Source organism: Orbicella franksi, chromosome 7 (assembly GCF_964199315.1).
Source record: "Orbicella franksi chromosome 7, jaOrbFran1.1, whole genome shotgun sequence".
Lineage (NCBI taxonomy): Eukaryota > Metazoa > Cnidaria > Anthozoa > Scleractinia > Merulinidae > Orbicella > Orbicella franksi.
The window spans coordinates 12,308,174-12,330,770 of NC_138151.1; the positions used below are offsets into that span (position 1 = coordinate 12,308,174).

Sequence of the window (22,597 nt, forward strand, 5' to 3'; positions counted from 1 at the left end):
TTAATAATTAGTTGCCGCTATTGCGTTGACGTTGTAATCAACCGAGTTTTGTTCTATAGAATGTTGTTTAGTATTTTACCCTTGTATTTCCCATGTGCCTCAAGGGATGTCTAGCATATTTTCTCCGTTTAAAAAACATTTCAGCAATACAAAAGTATAGAACTTGGATCACCTGCTCCACCCAACCAACCTGCAAGTCAGCAGTTCTAGTCCGAGAGTCCTATCTCTGTCGATTGTTCTGGCTCCAATAAGGAACATCCAACCCACTCCCCCTCCCCCTTCCCCACCCTACCACCCTGCTTGACACCGAAAAACGTCGGCAGGAAAGCATGGGCACGCGGAAACGGAGAACACAAGTTTGCAAATCCGGGTGGATATATGGGAAAGTTTGAAAAATTAAAATAGGCGTATTCCGTATAAAATGATGTTTGACTGAATTCGTCTTGACTCAAAGAGAACCTCAATCTCTTTCAAATGGATGGAATACCATCAACCACCAGCACTTTAAACGCTCTGGTATATAGACTTTCTAATCATACTTGAGTACTTCCTTAATGTTCGCAGACCATAATTATTACTTCTTCGGTTTTGGTCTCTGGGTTAATTAAAATACTAACTAGATGTAAGAGGCCCATGTCCTGAAGTAAGAAGTGCACAAAGAGAATGACAAGTTTGTAGCCCCTTGATTTGGAAGTCATAGCCAGTTTATTACATTTATGGTTAAGCCATATTACATTTATGGTTGTTCAGTTTGTTACATTTATGGGCAAATTTTATTACATTTATGGTTAGTGGTTTTATTACATTTATGGTTTTTATTACATTTATGGGTGATACAAGGGCTTTTACTGTCACGGGGATTTTGCTCATATGGATTGTCCAGGTGGCTTTACGCGAGTTTGCATACTCCATGAAGACACAGAAAAACTGGGTACCATGTCTAAAAATAACCTGCTGATGGTAAAATTCTATTTCATGAGATTTTGAAACATGTCCTTTACAGGACACTTGAGTTGTAAAGTTGCCACTGTTGGTAAAAAAAAGTTATGTTATATCGCATATCGCACCCAAAACTCATGAAAGGTGTCATAGCAGAACTAGGAACGTGGGAGCCTCCGAGATCGTAAGATATCGTGTCTGGTAATCCCGAAAGTGGCTTCCTGCGGGTACCTACATTTACTCGCGCACTGTAATTAATGTTATATATGCAAGATCAAGATCGTACGAGGAGTGGATGATTAAGCAATAATATTTAAAAACGTTTGATTGGAAGAACTCTTTAGAAAACGTAGAAGAAAAGAACAGCGATACTAAAGCAAGGTGGTGCGAAGGCCTTTTATTGTTGTGTTTAAAGGTGGTTTACAGTTCTGGACACTTCTAAGAACACAATCGATAATAAAATGACTAAAAGTTCTTTTTTAAAGCTCCTGTTTGTTTCTAAACTAAGAAAGCTCGATTTATGTTTGCGCGAAAAAGAGCCATTGATATAAACTATCCCCAAAAGCGCTTGAAAACGATTATTTAACCGTGCAGTTTGCGGAAACGACTTCACCGGCGTCTACTCTTCGTGAACCAGCAAAGAGGGCTCATTTCCTGATTGACGCTTACGCCTGGTCACAAAAATAAGTGCCCCAATGAGCCCCAGTGTCATGGTACCCAGAATTCCCACAAGCACTCCAATCAACAGGATAGTCTTCGGACTGTCCTTGACCATTTCTTGGGACTCGTCTACTTCCATGGCTGCAAAAAATATGTAGTTATGAGAGTTAATAAATCAAGTAAATGAATTACTGGTCAAATCCTGGTTTACAAGGGTTTTAGTTTTCTGCAAATAAGGTCGATTGCTTTTTTTTTCTCTTAAAACAGGGAATTTACTAGTCCGGCTATTTGGGTCGTCAGATCAGGCAACCATTCTTGTCACGCAACGTCATTCAACGTCACGCAACGTGACTACCCTAATAATGGCTCCGAAGAAGACAACGAATTGACTTGATGGTCCATTTACAAAACGTTTTTGATAATTTTATCTTCGTGATGAAAGGTTCGGTAAATGTCCACAATTTTAACCTGTAGTTACCTTTCCCTTCATTCTCCTTTATTTTGATCGGTCCGACATAAACAGCGGCACGTAATCCTTCCGTCACGTTCCTTTTCTTCCTGGACGCATTTTCGCCTTCTTTGCATCCCTTTTCACATTTTGACTCCTGATCATCAGAGCGACAAACAGTAAGCTTACAGTGGATGTATACGTCCTCATATCCTGACTTGAAGCGAAATGCCAAGAAGCTGAAGCTCTGACTGGCTGACTTCTTGTACTCGTACTCGAGGTATTTGTCACTTGGGCACCTGCCAAAAGAAGGTACTTCATTTAGGGGCTATCATTCTGTCTTGAGAAAGTACACCTAGTACAATTTGAACTCCCCATCATTTTAATATTGTTTTTAAGCCATTTTAAGGCTACTTTCTCTTGTTTTGTGTGAATCATTTGCCTAAAACTTTCGCCTTTTCTCCAAACTCTTGCAATCTAACATTTTAATTGCTTTTAGTGAGTTCAATCACTTTTTGGAGGCATATATCGAAAAAAGGTCAATTATTTCAAGTTCTTAAATCGTAATATTTCATCCTCCTCAATCGCAATTCTTCCTTATATATTCTCGTATTTTAATTACCTTTTCAATGGTGTTTTACACCTTTGAAAACCGTTATTTTACTTTCAAAATACCTGAATTTTTGAAGTACAACTCTTTTAGATTAAAAGTCACTTAAAGTGCCTCATAGTAAATGGCGTGGTGTTTAACAGCTGAGCCAATACTTACGCTTCCTCAATGATTGGATGATCTGGTTTAGCATCGTAATCAGTCGAAGGTGTTGCTTTGCATTCATCCGGAAACACGTTCAGATCGGAGTCACCTGTCTGTACCTGCAGGTTTATGTACAACCGCTGGCCAATGCCAACTAGAAGCGGGTATTTCTCGACTTTTTCAGAGAAATTCTTGGTGGTGTACATGTTCATGATATAAGTAAAATTACCGTAGTTCTCTGTCAAAAGAAACGTTAAACATGGTTAAAAGTGGTTTAACTAAACAAGGTTAAAAATTAGTTGCTGATAGCGTGCTCACCCCACAACTAAACTGGGTAAAAACTTGTTTGATTAACATATGCCGAGCAAAATAATTTGAAATTTGTCTCAGTTCTCAAAATGATTGCAAAGCGTAATCGAAAAATTGGAAAAACCTAAACTTGATCTAGTCAAACTAGTAATTGTTTGGTCGATGTGAATGGTGCATTAGACTTGATTCAAATTACTTATGAAACTGTTATGACAAACCAGATTCTCAGATCCCAGTTTTAATTGTTGTAAAACAGGCTTGTGCCGAAGGTTGGTCAGCTCAGGGGAAGAAAAAAAAAATCATATAGTGTTTCCGAGCATGGTGGGTACGTCAATAATTATGATTTATTATATCTCTCGATTAATACGCGCGCTGTGATTGGTCAATTTAGCGGGCCGTAATCTACTGTACGGCCCGCTAAAATTTAAAGCTGTTTTTGTTGCCAAAATGTTTCGTGCTTTATCGCTAAGTGTTCTTAACATTTTTAGCAGGGAAAAGTTTAAAACTTTCTTTTACTTCTGAAATTGTGTATTAAAACTTACTAACGATTTCAAATTGACTAGCTTAGCTTTCGAGGTACGTCAGAAATTTGAAGCCGTTCTGTGTGAAATCGTTCCCGAACCCGTCAGAAACCTGGTAGAGATATAATAAATATCTTACTAATCTCGTTTTCTCGGTCCGTACTGTAAGTTAAGGATCCTCGTTTTTTCCCCAAGGCAAGGGTTTACAGCAGGTTCTGTGCCAAGGCCTTCAGTGATATACCTCAAGATTTTAAACCACTTTTTCCTCAATTAGTTCCAATGTGCAATATTCTCCCCCGGTGGGAAAGTTGCACAAAGCCGACGAGGTGATCTATACCAAATTATTAAAAACTGGATCATCGGATAACGCAATTCAAGAGTTTTCATTGGCTTAGCCATCATGGTATATGAGCCATAATATCATGCTCTAAAAATATGGTAAGTGTATGTGCATTGTTGGGTGACGTGTTTATTTTTATTTCATTTTAGTTTGCTATAATTTGGAGGAGTTTTTTAAAAAAAAAACAATTATTCCACGAGCGCGCGTTGGATACGAGATGGACATAGCTAACGAGGCGTGTAGCGCCGAGGTTGGCTATCTACCTCCTCATATCCAATGAGCGCTCGTGGAATAATTGTTAAATAGCCCCTTTTTTTGAAGGTACATAAAATCACCCAGTATGACCAATTTGTACGCACCTGTCTCGGTTATCATCTGAATACGATTGGGAGAGTAAAACATTTTAGAAAGAACAGCCTTCTTTTTGTAAGAACACTGAAAGGGCAGAACTCTTGTACTTTTCCGAGTGATGTGCTCCTCCTCCTCCACGTCCTCTACCACTGCAATGATCCTGTTCTTGTAATGAATCGCTTTCCCGTCATCCTCCTGTTCAGTCTTGCATTCCTCCAAACCGAACCTAAAGACAGCTTTAGACTCATCTCTATAGAAGGCACCGCAAGCCTCGTCTTCAAGATGAGTCACATTAGTGTCTAGGCCAGGATAGTTCTTGCTTTCTACTGTCACCTCGATGTAGTCGGCACGACACACTACTTCTAGCTCTACACAGATTAGTTGTATAAAAGAAAAAATGTGGGTTTTAATCTTTCTGAATAGCACCCTTTTTAATCCTTAGCTGTCGTTATTGCAATAATAATTATAATTATAATAATAACAATAATACTAATAATACTAATACTAATGATAATAATAATAATAATAATAATAATAACATTCAACTTTATTTATCGAGGGTAGCACAACAATAATAACGAAAAAACTCTCGAATATATTTAAAGAATAAAAAGATGACGTGTTAAAAATCAAAAATATAGAGAGCTCCTCAAATACGCAACGGTAATATCAAAAACTAAGATATGAGACACACTGTAGACCCCTCATCCATTTTGTTTCCTTGCGTGTTATAACATGTATAAATTCTAAGATGGTCTCGGAAAGTAAAAATAAAATGCAAGATAGTAAAATAGCATTGAAAGTGATGATGTTGAATGTTCAGATTAACCTCATGCCACAAAGGCGGATCCAGGATGTTTCAAGGAGGAGGAGAGTGGGGGGGGGGGGGGGGTAACTGGTACCTTCCGATTGCAGAATCAATGGGGCTTCTCCCCCAAACGTTGCAATTTGAGAACTGAGACCTAACCCCCGAAATACTAACAATGTCAAAGTACACATTTCGATGAAGTACCTGTCTAGAGTGCTTGCATTTATTTCTGCTATAATATTTACGATCTTTTTCATTTTTTCAATTTATTTTCTTTTTGCTTGCTTCTCTGAAAAGGCAATGGCTAAGTACCCAATCGACCTCCCCCTCCCACACCCTAAATCCGCCCTGTACCATTACTGTAACAGTACTTCTCTTAAACTCACTTGCTGCAGAATCAATCACCATTTCTCCAGCAGCCCCTTCACCGGTGGCATTGGTCGGCGACTCTAAATTGTGATGAAAAAGGAGAAGGAAAACAAAGACAGAATCGGTTAAAACAGATCATATCTCAAAGACTCCCTCCCTCTTACCAAAGTCATTAATTAGTTTCTAAAGAATTTGTCGGGCTGCGTCGACTGGCAAGTGAGACACTTACCTGTCTGTCAACTTGAAATTGATATCGATGAATTAACTGCCTGGGTCGGGTTGTTCGAAAGCTGGTTAACGCTAACCCAGGATTAAAAGTTAACGACGTATTAAAAATGTTTTTCACTGCTCACGTTTTGTGTGGTTTGAGCTTAGTCGAGCTCAAAACTGAAGGACAAACATTATAAACAGAAAACCTCACCGAAAAGTTACAAAACTGAAATCAAAATTCTCGTTAATCTTGGGTTAGCTTAATCGGGCTTTGAACGACCGGGCCCTGAGTGAGTATGCGATACTGACTGTTCGAGCGATAGTCCTTCCAATTGACGTTTAGCTACGTTTGCCCTGATAAAGAGCCAACGCGTGAAACCACCTTAATTCACAAACTCGTGATGGTGGTTAATTTACCTTTATCGTCTTCAAATTACCTAGATAAATAGCCAATTATCTCTCTCAAAACTCATTGTAAATGGAGACTGTTGCCTTCTGCCAATTCCTTTTCATTGCATTTTGTCTTTAACACTTTGTTTTGATGAATAGTTTGGGCCAACTGTACTAGGTCAGTCACTCATCTACGTCATAGTGATTTCGGGATTCCTTTATCAGTCTGGAGGCCTGTTTGAGGGTGTTAACGAGAAGGTGCAAGTGCAGGAGATTCATTTATTTTGCATGATATATTTCTTGATACGACACCCTGTCTTTGGAGAGTTCGTTTTGAAGTCGAACTTGAGCCAAATCACAGTAATTGTTGCTTGAAAATCAGAAAGGACCTTGAATAGCGGTTTAATTCCTTTGTTTTTAAGCTATTAACTGAAGTTTGCTGCCACTAAATTACTTAAGTTTTGCCTTTTTTCAGTCTGTATATATGTATACATAGGTGAGATAGTTAATCTAGCAAGAGCAAGGTGCAGCTTAAAGTACCCGATTGTTTCTGATGATGTTTAAATGAACTGACTGAGAATATGTCTCTGTGTGTAACTTGGACACACACTCAAACAGTTCAGTTCACAAAGGTAAGGCTTTAGGGTAGTAAGCTATATCACCGCAAGTTGTCTTGATTTGACCAAAAATTTCCAATCGCTTAGACAAGAGTTCATAACTGCGATGGTAGCAGCCTGTTTCTCTCGAAATCACGAAGGGAATATGAGGCGAGGCGCATTAACCTTGCCCCAATGTCACTTCCCAATCTCATTAGAAACTGGAACGAGACATGGGTGGGTTTCTCCACACTGCCCCTTTGCTGGCACACTCGCAACAAAACCGGCAGACAGTAGTCTGTATGACCCGTTTTGGTCGGTAAGGCTTGCTGCGTGATTTTGTCGCTGTTTATTAGTAAAACCGTTGGTTTTAATTCGATTTGGTTGATATTTTACATATTGATTAACTGTTTCAAAAAGAAAATGTTTGAGACGTCTTGCATTGGGAAATTTAAGCCAAATTAAAGTAACCGTTCCAAGCGAGTTCGTCGGCTGCTTCGTCTGTTAAACTAACACAACCGACCTAAAACAGTGGTTCCCAATGGGAAATGCGCCCTAAAAGGTAATTAAATAATTGCTTTAGCATAGCAAAATGCATGCTTAGTGTTGTCATTGTTTGGGCTGTGTCAATCACCCGTGAAAAAAGGATTCAATAAATAGTAGTCAATAAATCTAACATTGCTGCGCTGTAGGCAACCAGGGTCTCTTCTTTGAAATTATATGCCGAAATCTCAAACGTTATTTTTGCTGCAATATAAACTACGTTGTTCGATGACCAGAGCTTCAGGCTGAACCGGCACTGGAGAAAATTTCAACTTATTCATTCGCCTTAGCGTACTTTGTCCTTCTTGCGTGTACATTGAGTGACTGTTCTTAAATGGAGAACAATAACGCTTTTAAATTCGCAATAAGCCACCCCTATTGCCTCCGGATATTTTTGTTCATTTGTTTAGCAAAATAATTATATGGAGGCCTTACTGTAGAAAACTGTATGAAATTTGGATTATGACCAAAGTAACATAACTTGAAATATAAAAAAATCTTGTCCAGTTACTTGGTCATGAAAACCTTTTCCCTCAATGAGCCGTTATTTCAAGTTAAAGCACCTTTGAGCAAAAATTGTATTTGTTTCCAAGCTCATGTAGTTATTGTCGAACAAAAGGGACAGGCGGCGTACATTAAACTTGGAAGTTGTTCAAACTTCGATAACGTAAGGCAAGGAAAGCGCTATTCAACGAATTCGACACCAATATGACGTTCTTGAAGAGTCTCCTCGCCGAGGAACAGTAATGGCTGACATTTATTTACAAAATGGAAGAGAAAATTTCTCGAGACAAGCGCGTATTTCACTTCCATCCACTACATCCTATGCAATCGTTTGTGCAAATAAAGTACCCCGGGAAGACGCGGAACGCCAAAAAAAGATAGATCAACATTGAAAGTGAATTATTGTAATAATATATATCATAGAATGATAACCATGGCTGTTAATTGGTAATTAACGAGCAAACGACTTTCCCGCCCCTTCGATTACAGTGTCAATTAAAACAAGCCAAACCGGAATGTGACTGGAACTCACCTTGAGCAGCTGATAAGTTGAATACCACTGTAAGGCTTAAACCAAAGAGAAGGATTTCCTTCATTTTGAAAAGCTGTGAAGTTGATGCAAACTGAACGAGCACCGAAAAAGCGAGCAGTAAGATGAGAATCGCACACCCTGTTTTATTAGCTCGTATGTCTGGCTGCGCATTACCCATAATACCTTTACTGCTACGGTATTGTTTTCTGTCAGCGTGAATACTGTGCAATACGGTGGCCACCATGAGGTTTTCAGACACCAAAACATATTTAATTTGTACAGAAAATTATGCTGTGGTTAGAAACATGCAATGCTACAATTAACCAGCGCCGCAAGCTTCTTTTCTCACGGACCGGAAACGATTCCATTCACGCTGTGGTTATAAAAAATCATCTTTTGCTGAGCTATTTTTATAAACCCTCCTTTTACTGAGGCTTTCAGATCGCATTCCTGTTCTTTTAGTCCTTTAGTTTAATGTTATAGTCGAAGCATTCAAGGCAATAAAATACATCGATTAAGGATGACTTCATTTGATCTGTGAAGCAAAATAATTTGTCTTTCTCTGCACTGCAACAAGGAAAATAAAACAAAGGATCTACAACGTAAATGGTACATTTGTTCCGTGCTTTCACTTTTTTGCGTTGCAGTCAATATTCCAGTGGTTTCCTTGGCCTGCACATTTATTTGCCCAAACTTGGTTATTAATACTATAATGAGTTTATACTAGGTTATATTTGTCCAACGAGATGCTTTTTTTCTTGGCTAGCGAGCAAATTACGAGTAGCTAAAATTTATGCTCAGTTTTTAGTTGTAATGATACAAATAACGGTGGAATATTTTGAGAGCAATATATTTTTTCTTGTTCTTTCAAGGCAATCAGATGCAAATTTTTTTCACACGAAGAGAAAACCTTGTTCATTGTCAAAACCAACAAAGCTGAGGTTACTGAGGTGAGGTTACCAATGCATCCCTTGCTAGTTTCGCCTATCGATTTAGAATTCTGTTTTAAGAAGTAGGACGGCCGTGACATCATCCACGCACTGAATTTAATTAGAGCTTCATTAAAGGTCGAGGATACGTGACTTGAAGTTAAGAGATTTTGACAATCAGTGCTTCCCCTGGATCTGGCAAGGAATCCATATGCTATATGGGAATTCATTATATCAGCTCATTATATAACTTACCTGCTTTATTTTGGCCATGCAGGGAAAAGATATATTTTAACGGGAAAAACACATTACCTTTACGCGCGGAGATTCGGAGTAACATAATTCCATCATGGCCATCCATTAATTGAACTTATTAATAGATATTAGCCATTAATTGACAGACAGCAAGTCGGTTCCACACTCGTTTAGTTGAATTCATTTCATGAATTTGTCGTTCACGCAAAATGGCAGGAGCACATTAGGAAGTGAGGAGATCAAAACTTCCTATGGCAATCACTAGCTGTAAATGGATTATAGAGTGGCTATTTATTACATGTAAGTAATTATATGCTTTCCATTCTTTAATGAAAGGTCGTGATGTTAAATACATTTCCTTTTCACAATTTCCAACGGAATTGATCCGGCCTGGCCGAATTTATTTGTAATGAGATGAGCTTTTAGTATTTTCTTGTACTTGTAGATGCATGGTGAAGCAGGAAGGCTTGTGAAGAGAACAGGGAGGAAAGCAAATTATTAGTAAATGGCATTGTATTGATCTATCACAACAAGAGCCAATATTTCAATATTGGGTTTGAAAGGGTTAAAATGACGAAGACCAGTGTCCAAAATCAGAATAATTTAATTAATTGTTTGAAGATATATTGCTAAAGCTTTTGAATTTCGTCGCGTCACTCCCAAATGAGGTTCGACAGCACTTCCATATTTTGCCCCTACCACACCCGAAAGTGCGATTTTTAATTTATTTTCCTACAATTTTAACAAGAACAGCCACAAGTCGAAACCGGGAGACAAAAATATTGACTAACAAATGGACTACATTTAAACTTGAATTGGAATACAGCGTAAACTATGCATACATTGTATTAGGGTAGATTCAAATTTGTTAATTCGCAGCCGCAGAAATCATGTCCTTCTTCAACCAAAATAAAAATGATCCACTATAAGAGAAAAAATGCTCTTAGAGATAGACCACTCACATTTTGATGTGGAGGGTATTTGGTTGATTTGGCTTAAAAGGTTTCTGTTGATTACATAGTGGTTGGGTCGGGTCGCCATAGACATCTTGTAAGGATAGCTGAAAATATTGCCTTTAGGAAAACCATAATAAAAATTGAGTTTAAACGTCCTAGCAGTCGGTCACTTTTATCTTGCTTGCTGTTGATTGCTATTTCAAATTAAAGTCAATACGTGTTTTGTTTTTGTTATGCGTACAGAATAATATTTCAAAACGTATATATACCGCAGGCTAATCCAATCTTAGAACGTACAATAATGTACTTGAATTTCGAGATAGGTTTCATCGAGGACGTTTCCGTCTTTTAGTGCAAAGTGGACATTAAGTCTGTAAAGCATCGAGTGTTATTTTTTGATCAATTATTTTGATCTGAAATTATTAAAATGTGCAAATGTCTCAATAAAATTCCCGCCAAACAGACCTTTTTATATTTTACAACTAGATATTTACAATGATTTAGCCACTTTGAATTTTTCCTCATTTTGTAACTGTTAAATGTGTAATCTGACTTTCACCTTTTTTTGAATTGAATTATTCCTTAGAAAAAGAAATAACTCTCATTAGTGTCAGGGTAAACAGATTCACTTGAAACTCAAATTACTAAAATCATCTGGCTCATTAACATAAATTTGTAATCAAAATGAAATGATGTGAATGATTGATATTCAAACAGTTTGATAACATCCGTATTAGTTCCCTATAACCTGTGGTTGTATTTCAACTAGGGATCAAAATGGCAAGATTATGTTTTACATTGGTTTGGGTCACGTTACTTCTTCAGGTTATTTCTGCTCAAGAATGCGATTCGTTTTTTGGAAACGGATTTGACGACCCAAACCACCAAAGTCGAATATTTAAAGGAAAGCGTCTTTCGGTGGATGCAAAGAAGCCGACATATTTAACACACCCTGTATTTACCTCACTGCAATGTCTCGACTTGTGTTTAAGATTTGACCAGTGTGTCTCCTTCGATTTCCTGGCTTCTCATGAAAACATTTGCAGAATGAATCGAATAACGCAACACACGATGCCTTTAGTCGAGGACAGGAATTGGACCCACTTTAACTTGAGCGTCGTGTACCTAAGAAAGGTAGGTCAAATAATCAATTTTACAACTTCAGGGCATTGAACGATCAATATTCTAACATTCTAAGTCTTTTGGCAACTTTTAAGCGCGGAAATGGAGGTTGATAAGCTAAAACTAGACTTCTACGATGCACATTCATAATAAACACATGCATTATTTTTATGAATAATGTTTGCTCAAGAGAACAGTTAAATGAAATATTAACTGTCGTTTATCCTTTCTCAGTTTTGGAATCTGATTGCTTATATACAACTTAGTTATACTTCAAAATTACGGAGTAAATCGTTAAGTGCTTATCACTCGAAACAAGATAATTAGCTTTCAAAAGAAAGCTATAATTACCATACCAACCACCATCTGTGTCTCCAAAACGTTTTTTAGATACTGTTTAGTTAATTGACGCCCGTTTTATTTTATTGTTTTTAAAATGGCTTCTATTCTGGGAAGCACCCTAGACGCTGAACTGATTGTACTGTTAGCAATACGTCGATGTATTACTTCATCCGTAGCAGAAAGCAGAAGGCAGTTATAATATGTAAACGTATTTAAAATCATATACGACGACACAGCGACAATTTATTAAGGAGCTTAAGCAAACCACGACGACGACGGCAACGAGAACGCGCACCAAACAAAAGGTTTAATGAGCAAACCAATAGCTGTGCACGTGCGCTATAAATCTTTGTACATTTCTTTGCCGTCCTCTGCAAAACAACAACGTGAAATGACCAAGTTCTGCGTCGTCTACGAAACGTGGACGACGACGGCTAATTTTTCGTATTTCCATTTGGAACTGAACTCCGTCGTTGCATATTTAGCTTAAGCACGTTTTTAGAGCCACTGGCGTACCGAACAGATCTAGACAATCGCGAATTTCGCTTGTAAAATATGGGTTCATTTTTTACTAAGCATCGTCCTCGGCGTCGTCGCCGTCGTTGCTTAAGCTCCCTAATGTGAGTCAGCTTGAACGAACTGTGAAATATAACACATAAACGTTTTGATTTAGAAAACGGGAAACCACCCACAAAATTGCAGCTGTGAAGATAGCGAGGATTTCGCTAGCTGCAAAGAATAATAAATGGTTCTGTAGTATCTCCTTACGATTTGGCAGTTATAATGCTACTAATTTGCGATATGAAAAGGTAAAGAAATAACTTTACCAAAAAGTTCCTCATGCAGAATAGACGATTTCAGAAAATTAGCATTAATTTATATGACGCAATTTATAATGTAACCATCGCAAAGTCAATCTTCTCACGTTTGAAGATAACGTGTTATATTCATGAGATATATAGTTGGATACAAGCTGGCGACCATGTATTATTTTGTTTATTATATAGACATCGTGATAACGTTCTGACGTTTTCGACGATTTTCCGAAGATTTCCGAAGATTCTCCAAAAATTGTCTGAAGGCCACGAATTTTACGAGTGGTGTATTTTCCAGTAAAACACTTGTGTCTATATAATAATGTATTTCATTGGCTTAGCCATCATGGATTATGATCCATTATACCGTGCTCTACAAATATGCTCAGCGTATCTCATTTTTGGGGGGCGCTTTTGGTTTATTTTAGCTTAGTGCCTAAACGACCGTGCTCCCGAGAGGCGTAGCTTTATTCTCGTTGCTCGGAAAATTTCGACGTTTTTAATACTATTTAATATGTAGAAAATCAATTGAAAGTCATTTATTTGAAGGAAATCGAGCGAAAAGTTCAAGACGGGGGAGTAATTTGAAGTAACAGTTTGGTGCTGATGTGACGAAAACTTTAACATTTTGTTTTTAGAAATACTTTGCTGGTTTTTCAAGACGTACCCTATTTCATAACAATATCCTTGCATTCCTTTATTATATCTTTATGTTTTCTGATATTTTCGAGAGACTGACAGTTCTGAAAAATCTTAAATCATAGATGGCAGAACCAAATAAGATGGCGAACATTTTGAAATGCGTGAGGTCTTTTTGATGTGATTTGTATGCGTAATCAAATAGTGACTAGTGAAATTATTTCCTAATTTCACGAGTATGCTATTTGCCTACCTTTTAATATCAAAGGTGACAAATTACGTATACAATTATGGGTTTTGACTTGTTTATAGATCGTTTTCACGTATTCGTCACTTTTTAAAATCCAAAACTAAAGAGCCACCAAAGTGGTTATCCTCATCAGGCATAAGAGGCGGTATAATTATATCTATTTACAATTTTACAGCTCAATAGCGTGCTTCGTATGGAAACCAGAGCATTTTGAATTTCAGGGTTATGGAGGTGCGTGCCACAAGGCTACGATCGAGTTTATTGAAAAATATATACTTATCTCATGATTTTGAGCTGTTTTAGAAGTTAGAGCATTAGGAAAAGTGTTTATGTAAATGTTTGTTTGTTCAATACTGATAATCAGTCGCCTAGATAGCCCTAGTAAGTTCCAGATGTTTACACTATTTTCCGGCCGCCATATTGGTGTACCACGGATGTACACCAACATGCATGGCGTTTTTATACTTGGCTCTGTAAATCTCTAGTCTGCAAAGCATTTCGACGAATACCTGAAGTTTGGGGAAGCGCACAGGCCTAAAACTTGGGGAAGTGTCTCATTTAGTTATCTTCTATAACATTACAATTTCTTAGCTTTTTACACTGGATGGTTTTCGATTTAGTTTTTTATTGCGTGACAGTTAAAACGAACTATTGTATCGAGCAATTTCGTAACAAACGTACGTCGCGTCTTCATGGCATTTTTTAATTTCACACCTGAAATTATGAATTAACGCTGACATTTTACGCCAAAATTTGTCACCCATGATGTTACGTCATCATAATTGACAAGTCATTATCACTCAATACAAGCTAAGGTTGTTTACACCATATATGTCAGTCCTCGCTGCTCAATGACCTCTTCTGGTAAAATGGGAAGTACCTTGTACCCAACCATAAGGCTCACGAATTTCACCTTTTTGGCATCCCGGTCTCTATAACATTTCATAGTTTTTGTAGTAATTAAGTTCATCTAAATCTCGTGCTGAATTGGAGTTTAGTCATAAATCATTCCCTAAAATTTTGGGGAGTATGAATTCGTATTTGAGATACCGAGAGTGCCAAAACATCTGCCCTCTCGTCTCATTTTCCCAAAAGACCAAACAAAGCAGGGTCTTAATAGCGTTAATAGAGCAGACCAGTAGTTAACACTATTGATGTTTAAATGTAAGGAGTTTCTTCTCAATTGGAAGGTTTTTTTACCAATTAATACTGCTGAAAGAGTACTCTCAATAATCGAAAAATTGGCTAGACGATTTGCTAGATGTTTTTTGAATGTACTAAAGAAACGTTTTCACTTTTTTTCTCGTGCTATTGTAGGTTTTAGTACGATGCCACTTGGGACGCTCGAGCCAACAACAGGCGTTTGTGATTTTGTTTACAAAAAAGAGCGTTCTTCGTTGATAGTCGGCATTGAACAAGATTGCATTACATAAATATATTTATGAAGTTCTTTTCGATATAACAGCTTTATTTGATAAGCCGACTAGTACTTTTAGATCAAAGAACTTAAACGTTCCTAAATATAAAACAAAAAAAAAAGGAAAGATAAATTTACAGGTCAATTTTGCCTCTGATATTTCTCATTCGCCGTTTTTTCAGTCTGTTTTTAAAAGAATAATCTACTTTGGATTTTAAACTCTACAAGATGTTTCCGTTGTGAGTTATAAAGTGACACTTTGTCAATCATTGCAGTGGTTATTTTTAGGTGCTTGAAAGAAATCTTCAAACGACACTCTTTCAACATGATCGAGACGGGTCACCGTTGCTTGATGTTCCAATAAATGTTGGCCATGGAAATTTGTTTGAACATGGCTTTTGATTATTGCCCCATAAATTTGTAAGTTGGAAAGTCGTTCTGGAGAAAAAAAAGATTAATTGTAACTGTTGACTTACTGAAACAAATCGATTTAACTATATTCACAGCATGACCTCAATTCTGATTAATTTGCATATTATTAGGAATTTAATCATTTGTTTGTGAAAAAGCTGCATAAACTACACTGAACGTCTGAAGTCGTTACTTAGTTTCTCATTTACGCATCGACCTATACCGTTGCGTTTGACCAATATTAAAAGTACGTAAGATGGCTACTTTATTTTTTAAAATGGTCTTCATGGTATTTTATCTCGGATTGATGGAGCTTGCAAGCCACAGTACGAGCTCTGCTCAACCTGTCAGCGCATTCATAGAATTTCAAGAAATTGTAAGGATTCAAACCTTCAGTGGAAAGCGACTGACTTCTCGGGACGCCAAAGTTTTTGATCGTGGTGTGTTTACCAACTTGCAATGCTTGGATATCTGCTTAAGAACTGAGCAGTGTGCTTCGGTTGATGTCAAAGAAACAAACTCGAAGAAAATCTGCCGGATAAATCTCCCCAGCCAATCGTACTATCTTGAAAACAAAGACAACTGGTCACATATAAACATAAGCGGAGAATATTTGAGGAAGGTAAGATTGGATATGTGAGAATCAGTGCGACCATCATCTTTCACCCAGCCATGCACTAATATTTCAGTTGAGGAACAAATATTCTTATTAACACTTTCGGTAAGCAATACAGGAACATTACTAATTGCAAACTCAAATCACAGATCAGGTATGGTCAGTTCGAATGAAAAATATTTTAACTTTAAATTTTAATTTTCTTTTTTGGTTATTGTTTTCATTTTTTTATCAGCTTCGATCATGCATGTCAAGTCTGGTAAATATATAACGGTTATTTATATCATGAAGTTATATCATGGATAATATTCCATGAACCTTAATCGCCATAACGCATTTTGAATTGGTTACGTTTTAACACAGAAGATGTAAATTTGTTTATTTTATTCGTGACCCAGCGTCTGCTGAATAAAAATGTCTGTTTAAACACTAAAATGCTAGCGCCTCTTTTGGTTTGATTACTTTCAATTCTTTTCTTTTCTTGTGCATTGCAGACGCCTTCCGAAATCACTTATCAGAACGAATTTAAATCCATATTCCAAACAAAACTAGGCTCTACCTGGATATTAGAGCAGACGGAGATACACTGAATTACATTTTTTTAAGATCTAGCTAGTGTGATAGAAAGATGTAGCTGGGAAAGTGGCAGCTGTTGCTAAATATTTACTCTCGGTGCTAAAATATAAAGAAAAAAGGAAAGGAAAAACTCTGCATGATCTAAGACCGTGTGAGAATAAACGATTTCATTTTCTCACGAATAAGAGTCTAAATGCTTTGATTAAACTAGACATCCCTTTCAAATCACTTTGAATGTAAATTAGTTGAACGTTTTGTTAAATCACCCCCGTTCTAGCTAATCACAGCAAGGCACTATATACCGGCAGTGTTCCTATAGAGAGGAGATCAATGTGCTTCATTAGTTAACCTCCCTTTCACGCAGATCCAGGCAGGGAACGGAGTCAAAACATTCACCTATAGATTACCGTGTACCGTGGGTTGTTATGGAAACGCCACTGTACATGTTCGATTATCGTGTTTCTTAACCGATAGGGGTTTGTAAGCTATTTCCTTTTTTGCTACGTATTTGCGATTTAATAGAATATTTGCAAATTAGGCTTAATTTGAATTGCTTAAAAATCACCAGAAGTGAAACCTGATAATTGTCGTATTGTTTTTGTTTTGTTTTGTTTTTTTCACCGACCAAACTCAAATGTGATATAGACATACAGTCTTACACTTGTAAGACCTGCACTTTTCTCTAATTCGGGAGTAGCCATGGCGCCCTGCACGCAGTCAAACTATGTCTTTCTTTGTCCGTTCTTCTTAAGATTTTTAACTATATTTATCATTATTTTCATTTATTCAGGTTTAATTTATTCTTCTTTAGAGAGTGAAGATTAATGGAGAGTATAACAGAATTACGAAAAAGGTTTCCATTCTAGACTAGTCCAAGTTGTGGTTTTGGGAAAACCACTAAATAACATTAAGACCAAAAGCCTCAGCTTTCCATGAGATACATTAAGGCGTCAATGAGGTGTGCCCGAATCACCTGTCGCTCAAAGTCTAATTTGAGTTGTAAAATTAAATGCATATTTTTGATATAAAATACTAATTTTCACATCCAAGAAAAATCGACTTCGCTCATCAGAGTGAATTGGAAAAAAGCAACAAAGAAACATCTCCTTCTTAAAAGGGAAGAAATACGGCGCAATTGAGATAAGAAGTACCTTTATATTCTCTTGTAGCAACATATGGATGACGTTTGATAACTACAGGAGTGATCGTATATAGGTTAGGTCAGGTCGGGTCAGTTTCTCGAAGGTCCTCAAAAGAAAGAATCTCCTGGTAACTGAATCGAGCCTAGCGAGATTAAGTTAACCCGGTAAACCGCGAAATATATAATAGCTATTTCATAGGAGTTGTTTCTTTTAATAAACAGATTCTGATGTCAGAAGTTGACGAATGCCAAGGAAAGGAGACAGGTAACTTTTTTTCGTAGCACAAAACTTAATTGTAAAACTTGTCTAAGTGTAAAAACTTGAACTGTAGGGAAAATGCTTGAGGTTGCCTATACCAAGATTTCCGTAGGATTACTTGACAATTTCTAAAAGTGATATTAGCTCATCTGGATTCAATGTCTTGATCAAATCCACAGATTTCCAAAAGAATACGTCGAATTAACAAATCGAATGTGGTTTCGCGTGGTCTGTAATTTTATCGACAACGATACTCGTCATCACAGTGGTCAAAATGTTCTGCGCCTCGTGAGTCCACGTTAAACCATATTCGATTTGTTTTTTACCACAATATCAGCGTCAAAGAAAATGTTTTTTTCTTTTTCAAAGCGCGAGCTGAAAAAGGCATGGCGTGACATTCACGCGAGCAGCGTTTTCTGGACTCTTATCGACAAAGGCAAATTAGCCAATCAGATTGCGAGATTAGTAGCAATTGTGGTAAAAAGCCTACTGAGATATAAATTACATAAGTTTCTTTTGCAGGTGAAAGTAGCTACATGACACAAACTCAGACGGAATTGAACGACTACTGTGCCACTGTTGCACCCAATGAAGAGTCATGTAAAAAAAAGAAACAACAAGGAAACTGTGCCGGTGACTGGAAGGCTCGAATTCTTAATAACCAATGGTGCTGTACTGATCCAGGCCATTCAAGTCAACATTGCTGCTGTCCTATACCTCAGTAGCGACCTATTCTGACTGGGCAATATTGTATTAAAGACACAATCAGCATGTAATATAGAGGTTATTTCACGGTACAAGGTATTTATCTCAATAAAACAACGCGCTTCCAGCCTTCGAAAGAAAAGAAAGATATATCGTGCAAATTTAACCCTTTTGTGTAGTTACGCACTTTTTAATTAACGAGATATAAACACACAATTAAGGAAAAATACGCACAAACATATACACGCGTGAATTACGTACATGTCGTTAAGCATCTTTTTTGGTTTAAACTGCTTCCTGAGTTATTTGCCTCTTAATTATAATAAGTCATGGCATCTCCAAGTACATGCAAAGATACCGTAGCCCATAACAAATGCCAAGAGAACAGTGACAGCTAATGAACGAATTTGTTAGAATTAATCACACAACAAAATAGAAAAAAGAAACACGTCTTTACTTTCATTTCTTCCAGCATGGTCGCGTGTCCTTAAGCGGCGGAAATTACAGTGGAGAAATAACGAAAGTGACCGCAACAACTGTGAAATAATTGGAATACAATAATTGGAATTGCAAGAAATATGTTATATTGTTTAGCTAGCTTATTACATTTTGTTAACATGGATAAAAACACGTAATAGTGATTTTCGGGTTGGTATAACTGAGGAATATTTTTCCTCCTGATTAAAAATTGTTCAATAACAAGATTGTTTTCGCTTATGCTTCAAAAATGTTTTTTCTTTGTTATTTACAAACCTTTTCGAGTTTATTTTCTTTCATTCATAACCCAAATGGATTCTATTATCACTATGTTGTTTTTCCTGCCAGTGACCACCACCATGTCTTTTCTTCTGACCACATTGTTTCTTTTTGCCACATTGTTTCTTTTTATCTAGATGTGTTCTCGTTTCCCCAAGGCGATTTTGGAAAAAAATCTTCATCGAAATTTACGTGTTCCGTCTTTATCACGACATTTGTTTTCCACCAGTCAACAGCATCGTGTGTTCTCTTTTAACCAATTACTAGAGAGATCCGTAAGCTCTTCCATCATCATTTCATAAAGGGTTTCGCTTTTAACAACGGTGAGTTTCCAAAAGTAATCACCAAAGAAGTATGTTCTCTCTTTTCATCTCGGTTATTAGTTACCAATCTACATGTCTCTGCTTTGCCACCAAAATGTTTTCCGTTTTTTCAACCAATCACCAACAAAATCCCTTTTTTGAGACACTGATCTCTATTTTACTGTTTTTCAAATCTCAACTTAAGTGTGTTCGTTCTTAGTTAGTTCTATAAAGTTATATAGTTTTTAGCTAGCTCTGTAATGTAATGCCCATATTTGACAATTCAATTTTTATGAGGTGAGAGTTGATTAGGTGGAAGGCCCAATCAGCTCTTATCTTAGAGCAATGCAATTGAAAGCAAACAATAATCTAATAGTTTCAGTAAAATTCTAACATAATTTCTTTCAGGCAACGACTTCCAAATATTTCCCAATTCCCAAGAAGACTTGAGAAAGGAAATTGACCGTTATGCGACTTAGCTAAAGCATGAAGTTAATACTACTCAGAATATGTGGAAAACCAGTAGTCCAATTTCGATACATTAAGATTCGGCCTCAAACAATAGACCTCAGCACGAGGCTCCGGGGAATAAACCCCGCAAACTCTGTAGTTATTGCCCAGAGCCTCGTAATGAGGTCTATTGTTATAGGCTGAATTTCAATACATCGAAATTGATCTATTGAAGATCGATATTTTAAGCGAGCTAATCTTTCTTAACAGTTAAATTCTTCGGATATATTCAAGGCTAAAAACTTGGTTCTTGTATTTCACCTTTCTTAGGGAATAGTAAGTCGATTAGATTACTCGGTCTTGATTTCTATGAGGTGCTAGTTGATTTGGCCTCCAACGTCATCGTTTGCAACTATCACTTCAAAGAAATCTAGAGCTCATAATCTAATTGTTAATTAGAACTTTGATGTCAACTCCAGAGCCGCGTTTCTTGGTGACGAGAATGATCGACCATGACTGTTCCCAAACGCTGTTGGGGATCTGACTTTACAGTTTGGCTTATTAACATATGCTTAGAAAACTAACTCTAATTCGAGGACCACCTAGTCTTTCAACGCAAGGAACCAAAAACCGCAATAATTTTAGCATACGATTAAGTGAAACGTGAGCTTTTTTAAATCAGGTGTTTGTAGGTGAGTTAGAATTAGCAAAAATATAATTGCGACAGTTGATAGAGGGGAAGCGTACATCCGTAAGCAGACTTTCTGTAATCCAAAATTGATATGATAACTTAACCATATTAGGTTTGGATAGTAATATTGGATTGGTACATCTGAAGAAAGTGCAAAACCCTACACAGGTGTGTTAATTCCATTATGAATACGAAATCTAAGATACATTTCAGAAAAGAAAAAAACTACAAAATATTTGTAAACAAAGTGATGTGCAAAACAAATATAATGACACACAAAAAAACCTAACGTCCGTTTAGAAATAAAGAAAAAGGAGGAAAATTTTTAAATTACGGACTCGACAATCGAAAATCTCCCAAAATACTGGAGGAAATTGATTTTTTTGAAGACGAAGGCGGCGGATATGAAATTATTATATAACAGAAAATTTGAATGACAAGGGATGAAGCATGTTGTTCGGTTTTATTACTTTTTATTACATTTCCCTTAGTTAGATTGACAATAATAAGTATTAGAGACGTCGGGTCGGTTAATGGAACTTTTTTCTCCTGATTAACAATTGTTCAATGACGAAATTCGTTTACCGAGTAAAAAAGCCGCATCAGATCTGTGTTTCCTGTGTTATTTACAAAACTCGGTAAAAGAAGTCGGACGCCAAAATTATGAAACCACGTTTTGCAAGAGCGTTGACCGTAGCTTGTTTTGTTTTAACAATCCACCTACTGTGTGAATCGTGCCAAAATTCTTTTGTAACCTTTAAACAATTATTGCAAACTCGTCAACAATACGGACGGTCTCTACCAAATGCAAGTATCAAGCTTTCAAAGAAACGTGTCCACAGCAAGATGGAATGCCTCGACATCTGCTTGAGACATCCACTATGGTATGGCTTCCAGATGAAGCACAGGCCATCGAATAACACTGCAAAACACTGGGTTTGTAAAATAAACCGAAGCATAAACTCGACTGAAGTGAAAGTGGTAAAGAGCAGTGGATCAAAACACTGGATTCACTTCAATGTGAGCTCTCGTGAGCTCCACCAGGTTAGTTCCTCGGGTAATAGTTAACAGAGGGAATGGTTAAGAAGCCCGGTGTAAACATCAAAGAAGCAAACAAACAGGTTAGGATTTATGTTGGAAGGTCCTTGACCCTGCACGTCTTTTGTGTTATGCTCACAGTCTATGCATGAATTACTGACATAATCACAATGCTTCTATTGGTTAGTTGTATGAGAACATAAAGCGACCTTTTGTCACGATTTTGCCGGGTTAACCGCCAAAATAGCCAACAAAAACAGGCAACAAAGAACTTTGCCAGGTTTCGTGACCATTCCCATTCTTAACTATGCTCAGGTAGATTTGTGGTTGTGTTATCTAGTTCACTGTTTTGGTTGATAGGATGCCAGGGCTTTTTGTATTCTTGATTGATCATTTGTGTCATCACGATTTATCAGAATTTACAACACATATCAATGTGACGTCGAGCCCACTTGCACTAAGTTATTTGAAGCTTCCAAATAGAACAACTTACGCTGGTTCTAACCTAACAATTCAAATGATTATTGAAAAACAATTTAAATTAGCACAGTAAAATTTCAATAAAGCAACTTATAGACGAGTACAGTTGTTCTCGAACATTGGTTGGGTCCAAATCACGGCACGAAAAATTGGATTTACTCTAAATTTGATCC

At 37.1% G+C, this 22,597-nt stretch overlaps 2 protein-coding genes across 3 annotated transcripts; one reads left to right on the forward strand and one right to left on the reverse strand.

The window, feature by feature from the left end:
• Positions 1 to 1,236: 1,236 nt before the first annotated feature.
• Positions 1,237 to 8,338, reverse strand: LOC145492882 (ZP domain-containing protein-like). The gene is made up of 6 exons (XM_081472258.1): positions 8,275 to 8,338; positions 5,517 to 5,579; positions 4,331 to 4,690; positions 2,817 to 3,039; positions 2,078 to 2,346; positions 1,237 to 1,740 (listed from the first exon to the last, which is right to left on the reverse strand). Exons 1-6 carry the CDS (start codon positions 8,336 to 8,338, stop codon positions 1,559 to 1,561), a joined length of 1,161 nt encoding a protein of 386 aa, XP_081328384.1. The 3' UTR covers positions 1,237 to 1,558.
• Positions 8,339 to 11,178: 2,840 nt separating this feature from the next.
• Positions 11,179 to 19,584, forward strand: LOC145493206 (uncharacterized). Of its 2 annotated transcripts, none has more exons than XM_081472622.1 (3): positions 11,179 to 11,548; positions 17,966 to 18,008; positions 18,525 to 19,584. In XM_081472622.1, exons 1-3 carry the CDS (start codon positions 11,192 to 11,194, stop codon positions 18,725 to 18,727), a joined length of 603 nt encoding a protein of 200 aa, XP_081328748.1. In that variant the 5' UTR covers positions 11,179 to 11,191; the 3' UTR covers positions 18,728 to 19,584. The 2 variants fall into 2 exon arrangements, with proteins under 2 accessions (XP_081328748.1, XP_081328747.1); XM_081472621.1 differs by lacking the exon at positions 11,179 to 11,548 and adding an exon at positions 15,397 to 16,032.
• The last annotated feature ends 3,013 nt before the right edge of the window (positions 19,585 to 22,597 follow it).

Coding starts and splice junctions, on each gene's coding strand:
- LOC145493206 (XM_081472621.1), top strand. CDS start 15,667: ATGGCTACTTTATTTTTTAAAATGGTCTTCATGGTATTTTATCTCGGA. Junction 16,033..17,965: donor GCGGAGAATATTTGAGGAAG/GTAAGATTGGAT, acceptor TTTAATAAACAG/ATTCTGATGTCAGAAGTTGA. Junction 18,009..18,524: donor ATGCCAAGGAAAGGAGACAG/GTAACTTTTTTT, acceptor TTTCTTTTGCAG/GTGAAAGTAGCTACATGACA.
- LOC145492882 (XM_081472258.1), bottom strand. CDS start 8,338: ATGAAGGAAATCCTTCTCTTTGGTTTAAGCCTTACAGTGGTATTCAAC. Junction 4,691..5,516: donor GGTGATTGATTCTGCAGCAA/GTGAGTTTAAGA, acceptor TAATCTGTGTAG/AGCTAGAAGTAGTGTGTCGT. Junction 2,347..2,816: donor CATCCAATCATTGAGGAAGC/GTAAGTATTGGC, acceptor TTCTTTTGGCAG/GTGCCCAAGTGACAAATACC.